The sequence below is a fragment of the Lissotriton vulgaris genome, chromosome 3_2 (genome assembly GCF_964263255.1).
Source record: "Lissotriton vulgaris chromosome 3_2, aLisVul1.2, whole genome shotgun sequence".
Taxonomy (NCBI): Eukaryota; Metazoa; Chordata; class Amphibia; order Caudata; family Salamandridae; genus Lissotriton; species Lissotriton vulgaris.
In genome coordinates, this window is record NC_141690.1 from 1,698,629 (window position 1) to 1,712,522 (window position 13,894).

The 13,894-nt window shown below is 45.5% G+C and overlaps 1 protein-coding gene across 2 annotated transcripts in view; it reads right to left on the reverse strand.

The window, feature by feature from the left end:
• NSUN7 (NOP2/Sun RNA methyltransferase family member 7) overlaps positions 1-13,894 on the reverse strand; it is a 1,179,115-nt gene that overhangs the window by 155,448 nt on the left and 1,009,773 nt on the right. For both annotated transcript variants that reach the window (XM_086963929.1, XM_086963930.1), the window contains one exon: positions 6,431-6,532. In XM_086963929.1, coding sequence (XP_086820055.1) covers positions 6,431-6,532 — 102 coding nt within the window. The remainder of the gene's footprint in view (positions 1-6,430; positions 6,533-13,894) is intronic.

Sequence of the window (13,894 nt, forward strand, 5' to 3'; positions counted from 1 at the left end):
ACACATAGGTTGCATTGTAGAAACATCAGTGTAGAAAGCTGGAAAAGCTAACCCACATTGTGGAGTGGTGTGGCTCACTGGTTAGAGGCGGCAGACCTGTAAGCAGAGAACGGCCCAGGACCAGGGTTCAATTCCCGACGTGGCAGGGTCTTGGACTAGGGTCAACGGACTCGATAATTCTCCCCTCGTTGCCTACTCTAACAAGGGAACACACTTGGCAACTCTGGGCATTAAGCTTACCTCATCTCCACAACGGCCCCCCACAGACGCCGGGGATGCCTGGTTTCACCCTGGAGATACCCAGTAAGGGACCATTTCACTGGGAAAACCAGGACGGGTTCCCCAGCGGTCCATAGCGCCAGGACACTCGGGTAGAGTAACAGTGCGCTTTACAAGTATCCCACATTTACATTTACATAAACACTCAGATAAACTGACACGTGCCTTTAAGGCAGCCATGACCCCTAGCTTCCCATCATGCCTCAGGAGTGATAGTTAGGTCAGTTCTTTGCCGATATCCGCAGGCCATTTTACAAAGAGATGTATGTATCATGTTCACTTGCCAGGGGAGGTGGGTGGGTTGCTTATGACTTTTGATGAGGATACCCCTGGAAGAGAACTAGGATAACAGGTAGGTAACTTATCCTTCTCTTCCAGGAGATCCTCATCAATAGTCATAAGCACATGAATAGAATAGCAAGCCCCTCCCCTCATCCTGGGGGCAAGTACAGAGTACCATCAAGACACATAATAGCCCAAAGGCCTGCACAGACTCCAATAGGTTAGCATTGAAACAGATTCCTCAAGGAGGCCTGGCCCACTTGGGTATCTGCTCTGGAGTCTGAATCCATAGAGTAATGTCTGGTAAACGTATGTACCAACTTCCAAGTTGCAGCCTTGCAAATCTCGGCCATCGGTACATTGTGCAGAAATACAACAGTAGCAGCTTTGCCACTAGTAGAATGAGCTTTAGGAGAGGCAAACAGAGGCTTATTTGCTATTTGGTAGGCCAACTTTATGCAAGATACTATCCATCTTGAAATAGATCTTTTAGAAGATGGGAAGCCTGTTCTAACAGAGCCATAGTTTACAAACAATTGATCAGCTTTTCTAATGGATTTCGTTGCATCCAAATAGAATTTGAGAACCCTCTTGAGGTCTAGCGAATGAGGAGACCTTTCTGCTGGTGTGGTAGTATTGGGAAAGAAAGAGGGTAGAGAAACCGTCTGATTAATATGGAACTCCGACACAACCTTGGGTAGGAAGGAAGGGTGAGTTCGCATAACCACCCTATTATGGTGGAAAACCGTATAGGGTTTTTTAGAACAGAGTGCTTGTATTTCACTCACTCTGCGTGCAGATGTAATTGCTACTAGGAAAGCTACTTTCCATGAAAGGTGTTGTAATGTAACCTTATGAATGGGTTCAAATGGAGGTCCCTTCAATTTAGACAAGAGTAGATTCAACTCCCAAGGAGGAGAAGAAGGTCGAACAGGGGGATACACCTTTTTCAACCCCTGCAGGAAGTCCTTGACCACCTGAAGCTGAAAGAAAGAAGGCTGGTTAGGTGATTTACCAAATGCTGTGATAGCCGCCAAATGCACCTTAATGGAAGAATATGTCAAACCAGATTTGACCAAGTAGAGCAAATACGACAAGATTAACTCTTCTTGCCCTTAATTGGAATCCAACCATTACGGATACACCCAAGTCAAACCTTTTCCACTTAAGAGAGTATGAGAATCTTGTGGAAGGTCTCTTTGACTCCCTTAAAATGTCCATGTAGTCCTAAGGGAGGTTCAAATGCCCTTTCTGCAGAACTTCAGGAGCCATGCTGTAATGCTGAGTGAGGGAAGGCTGGGGTGCATTTTCGTGAGAAGGTCCGGCCGGCACCGAAGTCTCCGATGAGGGCGAACCAAGAGTTGCAACACATTCTGCTCTCCCGGCAGATGGACTGCCGTGATCGATCGGTGATTGTTCTGGCAGAGGTTGGTGAAAAGGGACTCCCACTAGAAGGTTCTGTGATTGCAGCCACCAGAGAATGGACTTTTTTGCTGCAGGAGAGAGGATAATCCCACTGTTCCACTGACCTAAGGAGTGATCCCATTTGTCCTTGAGATCTTGCTGTAATGGTCTCATCCTCAATCTGGCGTTGGATATGAGAAAAACTCATGAGGCCATCAACCCCAACAGAGAAGCCACCTGTCTTACTGATGGCTGATGAGCCTGAAGGATGATGTTGCCTTTGTCTTTCATTGATGACAATCTCTCCTCAGAAGGAAACACTTTTCCGAGGTCAGAGTTGAGGTTGGCGCCAAGACAGTGGAGTGATTGAGTCGGTTGAAGGATCGACTTGTCAAGGTTGCCATGCAGGCCTAAGCACTGAAGGAGATCTAGGCAGATGCAAAGGTGTTCCTGCACCATTTGAGGAGATGATCCCTTCAACAGCCAATCGTCCAGGTATCGATATAAGAACAGGCCTTGGCGATATAATGCTGCCGCTACTACTGCCATGCATTTAGTGAATACCCTTGGAGCTGATTTTAGGCCGAAGGGTAAGACTTTGAACTGGTAATGTTTTGTTCCCACCATGAAGCTCAAGAACTTGCAATGTCGTGTTGTGATTGGGATGTGAAAGTACGCTTCTTAGAGGTCCACCAAACACATCCAATCGCCTTTCTTTAGATATGGAAATATTTGGTGGAGCACCAACAATCGAAACTTTTCCTTTTTGATGGACTTGTTCAGAGAAAGTAGATCCAGGATTGGTCTGAACTTGTTTGGATGATCTTTTTTCTGAACAAGGAAGTATTGTGAGTACACTCCCTTTCCTCTCTGTGCAGGAGGGACCTCTTCTATTGCTCGCTCTTCGAGAAAGGTCGACACTTCCTGACGCAGGAAGTCTATATGTAGATGACAAGATTTCATCGATGGAAAGTCTCTTGGGGACGCACAAAAACGGAATGTGTACCCATTTTTTAGTATATTTAGCACCCACTGATCTTTGGTTATGTTGCGCCACTCTTGAATGTAACTTGAGATACTTCCTCGCAGTGGAGTGTGCAACGGTGCTAGAGGAAGCAGAAACTCATTGCTTCCCTGGAGTTTTTGTTGCAGAGGAGGACTGCTGTTGATGTCCTCCTATTCCTCTCGAGGAACGGCGGCCTTGGTACTGGGATTTGCCCTGTTTGTTTTGCGACCATTGAGGGGTTTGAAACCTCTGTTGGTAGTTTTTGCGATTGTAGGGCCAGTATCTCTTCCTAAATTCCTTTTTCTTCTCTAGGCCCACAGCCTTTAAGGTGTCCAACTCGGCCTTCATCCTCGCCATTTCTTTGTCTGTGTGTGCACCAAACAGTGAAGTGCCAGAAAAAGGGAGATTCAGGATGGGCTGCTGCGCCTCCGGTTTTAACGCTGTGAGGCGCAGCCAGGAAGATCGTCGTGCACATACGCCATGTGCATCATAAGTGTGAGCGGCCAGGGATGCACCATCTGCTGCAGTGTTGAATACCTGATTTGCCACCAGAGCACCTTCCTGAAGGATTTCAGAAAAGTCCTGTTGAACCTCCTTTCGGAGCTTGTCCTTGAAGCGCTCCAGTGAGTCCCATAATGACCTGTCATAACGACCCAGCAGAGAAGCAGCGTTTGACACTTGTAGAGAAGACGCTGCAGAGCCACAAGCCTTCCGTCTCCAAGAATCTTGTGCTCTACTCTCTGTATCCGGAGGAGCGGAGGAGGACGATGTAACTGCATGCGTCTTTTTTCACTGCTGCAATAATGACAGAGTCCAGAGGTGGATCCGATCTAAGGAAAAGAGGATCCGATGCAGCTGGTTTATATTTTCTAAGGATCCGAGCTGGAGCTGCTTTAGCCGATTCTGGAGCGAGGAAGAGATCAATTAACGGCTCGATGATACCTGGGACCAAAGGGAGCAATGGCCTAGCCACAGACATTTGATGGAGAATCTAAAAAATTATGGACGTGGTTGTCTGAGGAGCTGACATGGTGATGCCCAGCTTCTGAGCTCCTCTGGTGAGAACATCATGAAAAGTGTTCACATCATCAATAGGCGACACTCTGGAGGGAGGACTATCCGTCAGGGTAGGTGAGTAATCCCTTTTTGATGAATGTGCCGCAGAGGAAGACCAAGACGGTGTACACCGCCTCTTGCGATGTCCCTAAGACGACCTGCATTCAGGGGATCTGCCTCAGTGTTCCCTGGCCCGAGTGGTGGGTGATCTGTTCACTTCCTGCACAAGACGCTGCAAAGGTGATCTGTGCAGCGGACTGGAGTAGTCCGTTGAGCGTGACCTGGGGGCCCTGTCTGCCAATGATGGAGAGGTTGTAGCCATCTGGCAGAGAGATGGATGGAAGGAGATCACTGTCTCCTTGGAGAACCTCTTGGCGGTGATTTTGTAGTCTCCTGCGAGTGAACAAAAGCACTGCGTGGTGATGCAACAATCTGTGGTGAGCTCCGAATGGAGTGAGAGGACTCTGCAGGTTCTGGAACAAGATCGGTGTCTTGATGAGCGATGTGACGTCGATGGGGAGTGTCTCGACGTCGACCTGCTCTGTGTCATCATCACTGGTGAGTTCCCAGAGCCTGATCGTCTCCTCGACGTCGATCTCTCAGTGCCCATAGACTTCGCCTTTGACGTTGAGCGTGTAGGAGACCTCAACAATGAGCGGGCAGACTGAGAAACCCCTTTAGCCGTCGTTCTTTCCCTCAACGCTGGCCAACTTCTAGAAGTCAGTGGAGTCGAGAGTGGGACACTTCTTGTAGCCGACGGAGACCGCTGTCTCGACGTCGAACGAAGTTTGGTATATTTCACTTTTGGTCTCGACGTTGAATACCTTGCCGTCGGAGAGGATCGTTCCTTCAACGTCGAACGCCGCCTGGACGACGACGGGTGTGATGAGTGTCTAGCCTCAGGTGACAAGGCGTGTCTCGAAGTCGACCGTCGTCTGGTTGACGTCGACGGAGATGTTTGCTTCAACGCCGATTGCTGGTGACCCTGCGATGGCGGAGCCTCTCTCGACGTTGAACGCCGCATTGACGAAGATCTGCCTCTCGACGCTTAGCAAGCCAGCACCAACGGAGAGCAACTCCTCGACGCCGATCATCGCCGGGTTGACGACGGTGGAGGATTCGACATACCTGCGTTCTTTGACGACGACCGGTGTTCTCTCGACGGCGAGCCCGCCGTCGAGCGTCTTTTCGCCGACGTTTTCGTTGCTGATTAAGGGATTTGAGGCGCCGAATCCCGACACCGATGGAGAGCATACTGGAATCTTACTTCTAGATGGAGTGGAGGCTCTCTCTTTCCTCTTCTTCATCGGAGACCTGCCTCTGGAAGGTGATTTTCTCTTCTCAGCCAGCCCCTAGAGGCGAATCCTCTCCCTGTCCTTCAGAGTTCTCCTGGACAGCAGATGGCAATGCTGGCAGGTTTTAGGATTATGTTCAGAAGGAAGGCATAGAATACAGACAGGATGGGAGTCTGATTTAACCTTCTTCTTGCCACAGGAAGGGCAAGGGTCAAAAAGAGAGGGCATTTCTGACTAAAAAACAATGCTCAACTCTCTAAAAAACAGTAGAGAAACACTCCAACACCAGAAAGACTTCAAAGTAAAAGGTTTTTGACTCAAAAATTGAAGTATTTTCTTACAGAAATCAGACAAAAAAAGGTAGAGCTGAAGTAACCAGGTTCCTGACAGAAGGAGCCGTAAAGAACAACTGACCTAACTGTCACCGCTGAGGCATGATAGGAAGCTAGGGGTCATGGCTGCCTTAAAGGCAAGGTGCCAGTTTACCTGAGTGTTTATGTGGGTTAGCATTTGGCAACCCACTGAAATCCTTGAAAAAAGACCATTAAACAATCGAAGGTCACTCTCTGATGAAGATAATAAAAGTAATAGGCCTGTCTGGATGGACTACAAGGTATTCAAGAGGAAGCTAGAATGTTGGGGGTTTGCAGGAATACCATATATGTTCTGTGACCTTACCATTGTGTGGCCATACAATTGTCCATACATTGAACAGGATACTCAACATTTTACCTGTAGTAGTCGGGTCTCCAAAGTCAAGCGAAAGAAACAGACCATACGTAGAATTAACCCTAAAGTATGTCTGCTCCTTCAAGAGAGCAAAGGAGGGGCGACTTGATGAACACAAAAAACAAGTGAGCACCCTGATGTAAACATATGTATGTAATTTTATGTAACTGGCCTTTTCTGTCTTATTGAGGTTGTGTATACATGTTTTTGTCAATTTTCTTAATACATAAAATCAATGTAAGGTTGAAACATTTCCTACAGACATGTTTCTTTAATATATAATTAGATCTAAAAGGCAGTAGAGATCAATGTTCATTCTGTGTTTTAAAATATGATCTTTCATATCTTATTTGTTAAATTAACTCCACTGTGCACTTACATTTCATGGCATGGACCATCTCTAGTAGCTGTTTGTTCGAAAGAGAAGTAAGTTTCTCTTCTGCTACAGATCCTTGAGAAAAATCTTGAAGTAAGGCTGTGTCTAAAAGAAAAGAAATCAATCCTAAGTGTGCACACAGGAAATACACCAACATTTAATGTTGCATATTAAGACGTGCTGATTATCCAGGCATTATATGAAAACCACAAAACAGCGCAGCAACAAACTAAAATAATAATGCCAGAAGACACTCCCTGGGGTCATCTGACCTAGGTCTACTTATTGTTCATTCCCTTTAAAGAAGTCAGCTTATAAGAACGCTGCTCCGTGTAAACATTTGTATTAAACCTAATTCAAAAAGAAATCCTATACATATCACTCAGTCAAATTAGAATCTGGCTTCAGATTCACAAAAGATGAGTTACTCGAATCTGTGTGCCCATTCATTCATTCATTTATAAATATTTTTGCTGTTTTTGAATTATTTTAAAACATAAAATGCTACATGGATAAACAAGAAGAAAAAGATGAACATCATTATTTATGTCATAATTTCCCCTTGGAAAGATGTTTACGATCCTGACAGGCTACGTGTGAAATAAGAGCAGTCTCTCAACATCCTTCGGGCACTGGAGCTGTACAAGTGAAGTCAGCAATATCAGAGCGTGGCAGCATGTGTAAGTGTTCATAAAGCTACATTTAATTGTGGTTAGTTTAGAAAGGAGAAACACACTGGCCATGTATGTTTAGGTCAAATACTATTGTAAAATAATACACAAATGTATCTTCAGTGTTTTCATGGTATAAATCATTTCCTAAAATATTCTCAGAAATAGGAAGTAATTCAACTACACTTTAACTCAACAGGAATACACAATGCACTACTCAGAAAACCTTATAGAACAATCCACTGGAATTTAAATCGATGGAAGACAGTGCACTGCCAGCTTATACAGACATTAAAAGTAGGAGACCAGAGGGTAAAGGGGATCGTAGAGGAAAGCCCAACTCTAAACAACAATTTTGTTTTACTTCCATTATTCAATCCCTGCTTCACAAGTCCCCCCTAGGGGACGACACCGAAAACCGTTAAACAACACCCTTTCTCTAAGGCAAAAGTCCACAGGCATTTTCTCGAGAAATCCTTTTGCTGAGTCAATGTATGATATTCACCTGGATCAGTAATGGACCTCTAGGTTTTCTCAACTGTGCCCCTTAATGAAGTTTATTAAGAGGCTCAATGCTTGCTTCTAACATCGTACCTGTCAACCACCACTGATTTAAAAATCTCCAGCTCACTCAGGACACTGGATGAGGCCTTCATCTGATTTTCAAAGAACTGTAACCTTCAACAGTGTTCTTTTTAACACAGCTGCTATTCTCTCCGCCAGACCCTCGCCCTCATTTTAGATTCCACTGCCTTAACTGCTCTCTCAACAATTGCTTTCTTTTTTATTATTTCAGTGTGTATGGGATTAATAGTATGCAGGGGTGTTTTTGAGGCAACTCAGTTTCCTCCCCCAGCCCCTGCAGCCGCAGCCCCCCAGGCAGCATTGACCCTTGCCTCTGGAGCTGTCACCCAGGATTTAGACTGCCCAGGGTTATTATTGCCAGCTGACACGTTCAATTCTGCTGCAAGTCCACATCCCCATAACCCATAGTGAGCAGCAGTAGCAGGGACTCAACTGCTGCAGATATCATATCTGCCACTCTTCTACAACTTTCAGGAGTAGGTGCACCTGGGACATTGATTCAGGAACTCCAGTTTCTTAAAGCTGTGTTGTTGAATGTAGGAGAGTAGGGTCTGCTTTCCTATGGTCACCCCACTTTTTGCTTTTTGCTTCACTGGTTTTCGACTTAATGTGGCTGTGGGCCTGCTAATCAGACCCACAGCCCAGCTGCTCTCTCTCTAAATTCACTACAATGTACTTTAGGTACATTACCAAATGGATACTGGGTCACCTTATGAGCCCCTGTACAGTATACCATAGGCATCGAAGGCCTACCAGGGGCTGCAGCATATCTTTTGTCACCCCTAGCTGGCCATTCAAATCGACACAACTGGCTGATCACTCAGCTAGGGCAAGGTGGTGTAATCACCCCTTGCTTAGATATAGTATACCTATATCTAACCTTATGTCTGGACACATATACACCTATAAGTCACTCCTATGGCAGGCCTTAACAATCCTGGAAGCAGAGTGCTTGGTTTTATGTGAGATGGTGCTCTAGCATGAACTGAGCCTGTCTGCAGCTTTCGGAACCATGTCCTTTAGCTGTTCTGGGATATTGCCATACCATATACTCTTAAGTGAATTATAATCCTCGCGGTTAGATACTAACTATGGTTTGGCTTTATCGAAACATGTCGAATAAGGTGTCATACGATTTGGAATACTATCCCCTCGCCAGTCCTGGCGATGGCGGTAGCATTCCACCATTCTAGAGGGAGAAGACATGTTGTTCTAACTATTCCCGGTTAAAGTTAACCAGAGCCTCAGCATCACAAAATGGATGCTGCTGCCACAGACACAAGTCTGACCTCCTGCTGCTGGGAGTCCTTCCAGCGAGGGAGGCTTGGACAATAGGTTTCCTGCCTTGGGAGGTGCTAGCACCACCCCAGACAGGATTTTGTGTATTGGGGCAGGGAGGGCTCAAAGGATTGAGACATGCCTGGTGCACACAAGGTATCCCATGCATAGTCCAGTTCAAACCGGTGCTGGGGCTTTCCTGCCCCAGCTCTGGCACGAAACTGGACAAAGGGAAAGGGGTGTAACCGCCCCCTTCCCTGGACCCACCCATAGGAGGGACCTAGCAGGTAATCCAGCCCCTAAGATCAGTATATAGGTAGGAGCTGAGTCACTAGGACTTTAGATTATCCTGACTGAAACTTTGAAACAAAACTCTGGACCTTCATCACTCTACTTTGGAAGAAGACGACTGAAGAAACTCCCTTGTGGTCAAGGAGTGACCACCCTGCACAAGCAGGCACCATCCAGAGATCGACGACTTGCTTTGCCTCCCGCCGGAGCCCAGAGCCTGACAAGAACCGATTCCCAGACATCCAACAGCCCGATCCACAGTCCCTGCAAAGCTGGGACCCGTGGAGGCGACGTGAGACGTGGAACCAGCCATCTTGAAAAGTCTGCGACCTGCTAACTGTGCAGCCCGAGGCCCCCTCGAAGCTGTGCATTGGGGATTGAGAAACCCCAGCCCCGAGCAGCACCTGCACCGAAGATCAGCCCTGCCCACTCCACAAGTTCTGCGTGGGGCCCTTTTGCATTTTCCTGCTCGACGCGTCTGCCCGGTCACTTGCCCGTTGGCTAGTGGCCATCTTGGCAACGATCCCGTGAAACTACACCGCTGGTCTGGTTGCTCCAGACTGGCCCTTGCTTCCCTGAAAAGAACCAGCTCCTCAGACCTTGCTGGTCTGAGTAAGAAGCCTACATTGATTCCTTCGTGGGTTGCCTTTGCCAAGGCTTGTTGCCTCCAATCTTGAAGCCGACACCGCCGACAGCGAGAGCCTTTGTGGGACAGCTCGTGCCTCCATCCTGGTCGTCGTCGATGACTCCTGGACCACGTGGCTGCAGAGAAAAGCTTCCCATCAGCACCTGATCGCATCCCGACATCGCCTGGTTCCATCCTGGTTCCACGCTGGTCACCGGCTAGTGACCCCGACTCTGTTCCCTCTGCTTTCAGGTCCTCTACATCTTCGATCCACCCTTGGATCCACCCGGACTCTTCTCTTCTGGCCGCCTGCAGCATCTTTACTCCAAGGCTCCATAGATCTCCACGACGAAACCCGACACACTTTTGGACCTATGCACCCGCTTCCTGTCGGTTAGGTAACACGAGTACTACGGTGCTCCTGTAGAGGTTTACATCCCTAGTGTCCTAGTTTCCAGTGGTTAAGTTCTATTTCAGTCGGAAGGCTCCTAATTCTTTAACTTTATAACTTTTACGTACCCATTGACTTCAATGTGTACACTCGTGTGCTTTTAGACACTGCACACGCATCCCGTGGGCCTCCTGCTTCCTAACTATTGTTAGCTCAGTGTAGCCCCAGCGATTCCCAAGGGCCTAGGCCTTACCATTGGTCGTGTTGTGGCACTTATACCACTTTTTTGATATATGGTTTGACGGGCCACCCCGCCCTATCCATAATTGTACAACTTTTGTCTATTCTATTAAGTTACTTGTTTTGCACTTGTGCTTCTGTGCTCATAAAGAGTTCAGGGGTTTGTTTAGAAATAAATACATATATATATTCAATATATATCTTGTGTGGTGTCCTTTCATTTGGTATTAAAGGGATTTCATATGGTAAAACACCTGGCTTTACATGCCCTCTTGAGTTTAGCCTAAGACTGCTTTGTCCATGCTACCCCTAGGATAGCTGGTCTATAAGGTTGACTTTACAACCATCACCATAAGGGTTGTTTGGACTGCTGCAAGGTGCTCACTAGAATAGTGAACATCATATACCAGGCCAACTTCTCACATTGAACCTGGCCCTCTCTACAGGGTCACCCCCAAACATTTTACCCTTACCCTTCACTTTTTTGCTGAATTGGTTTTTGTTGCCCTAAGAACTCTGTGCACTTTACCACTGCTAACCAGTACTAAGGAGCTTGTGCTCACTCTCCCAAACATGATACAATTGGTTTAAACCTGATTTACATTTTTAATTTACTTATAAGTCAATTGTAGAGTGGTATACCAGATACCCAGGGCAGTAAATGTAATGCTACTAGCGGGCCTGCAGCAGTTATTGTGCCTCCTACTTAGGTAGCCCCTTAAAAATTTTTATAAGCCTGCCATTGAAGCCTGAATGCAGTTTTAAACTGCTAATTCAACTTGGAAATATAAACTCCTTACCAAGCCTTAAACTACCTTTTTATTGCATATAAGTCACCCTAAGGTAAGCCCTAGTTCGCCCATTGGGCAGGGTGCACTTACCCTACTGTTGCATTCACTGGAATGGGAATAGTAATTTTTTACCCCTTCACTATCCAACACTTTCGCTACTGTTGTACTCATTGGAGTTGGAAGAGAAATTTTTACCCCTCCGCTATCCAACACTTTCCCTACCCTTACACTCACTGGAGTGGGAATAGTAATTTTTACCCCTCTGCTATCCAACACTTTCCCTACTGTTGCACTCACTGGAGTCGCAATAGTGATTTTTACCCTTTCGCTATCCAACACTTTCCCTACTGTTGTAGTTATTGGAGTGGGAATAATAAGTTTTACCTCCCTGCTATCCAACACATTCCCTACTTTTGAAATGACTGCAAAGGGAAATTTAAATTGAAATATTTTTTAATAGTTTAATGTTTTAATTTATTATAGGATTTTTAAAATTATTGATATATGTATATTTTTAATATACTTTTACAGTTTTAAAATAAATTAAAAATAATAGTTTATTAATTGTTTTAAAGTAAAGATATATATGTATATATTATCATGTTTATTTATATTTTATTAAAATCAAGGCATGAGATATGAAAAAACCAAGCCACATGTACATTGGCAAAATTGTTACGCTGCAAGTGGTACCTGAGACATAATCATCACGAAACAATAATTACAGTCCCCAATTAAACATATTCAGATCCCCTGTACAATATCTTCTCTTGGTCTTGGAGGTTCACATATCTCTCCCCTGTAGACGTTCCATTGCCCCCAGACTTGCATTCATTTATTCGGGCACCCCCTGGCTGCGTACATGGACTTTTCCGTGACCATACACCAGTCAATGTCTTTACCCCATTTCTCGATGTTCGGTGGGCACTGAGCCCTCCAAAATCTTGCGATGTTTCGTTTTGCCACCCTCAGCTCCAAAGTGACCCATATTCGCTCCTAGGAACTCAGGTCAGTAGGGCCCCATACATTTAGGATGCTCAATTTAATATTACGATCTATCTGCAGCCCCAACACTTTTTCCATAAGGCTCATTACCGCTTCCCAATATCGCTGGATAGTCGTGCATTCCCAAAGAGTGTGGAAAAAGGTTCCCTTCTGCCCTCATTGCTTTAAGCAGCCTCCATCTGAGCTATATCCAATATGAACCAATAATGGCACAGACAGATAGGATCTATGGAGGAGTTTCAGCTGCACCAGGCGACGCCTGGAGGAGATGGTCACCTCTTGAGGGGAGGCCACCACCGACAGCCTTTCGTCATCCTCCAATCCCGCTACATCATATTCCCATTTAACCCTCAGGTGAATCAGGGGGTCTGCCATGTTGTTAATCAGCTTTTTGTAAATAAGTGATATGGCCTTCTCCGGTAGGCTGCCATCTAAAACTCTTTCTTTTAGTGGGGAGGATTCGAGACAGTGCACCACCTTTAGGGAAAACCACAAGTAAGGCATGTCTAATTTGGGAGGTACCTGAAATGTTCAGATTGCGCTAATTTGTATTCCTGCTGCAGCTGAGGAAAAGGGATCACCTCACCTGACTGCCACAAATCACCCACCCTGGATATGCCTTTGAGGTCCCAGCGATCGAAGCCCCTCGAGCATCTCAGCCTGCCCAATTGTTCGCTATGCCAGAGTGTTGTGGCCTGTGTAATTTTCCCCTCCCATTCGAAACTTTTGGTAGCCGCTTTCCAAACCTGTACTATTGATCTTATTTTGAATTAAGTTTATTTGTTATATTTTGTTCAAATGTATATAATTTTTTTTGTTAAAATGTATTTAAACATTTAAAATAATGAATATATATTATTTTATTTTTTATATACATCGATTTTTTAGTCGATATTTTTGTACTTACCTGTTTAAGTATAGGAGTCGATATATTTTGTAATCTATATTCTTCATCGATATTTTTTGCATCAATATTTGTGACATCGATGTTGCGTCAGTGAACCGTCAATCCACGCAATCTCTCAGCAGCCTCCTGTTGCAAGATTTTCCATATGCCATCTGTTAGTAAGGAAAAGTTTTTAGCCACTCTAGGCCTAACTTCCCAACACTGTAAGATGTCACCACCCCCGAGTGTTCTCATTGTACATAGCGCTGGTCAGGCCTATGGATTTGTGCTGATTTGCCAAACCAACCATCCCTTCCAATTGGGATCTGAGAATTGTATGAACTATCATGTATAATGTCATCTAGTGTATCCTCACTATGTTGTGTAATGTATGCCACCCTCATACTGTGTGAGTGAGGAAATCCAAGGAGTGTTCAAATCCTTATCTTAGCTAGTCCAAGACAAGGAGTCTGTTGCACTGTGTTGTTCAGGAAAATAATCTGCTGTGATATGAGGCATGCTCTAAATAATGCCTCCATTCCCTGAACTTGCCAATCTTTAGTCCCCCAGACGGATTTTTTTGTGTCCACTTTATATCTCCAAAAGTCGAAACCTTCAAACGACCGTTGGGAAATAAAGGAAGCAGAGTTGGGGCCAGATGTACGACTAGTTTTTGAATGCACAAACGGGTTTGCGATCCGTTT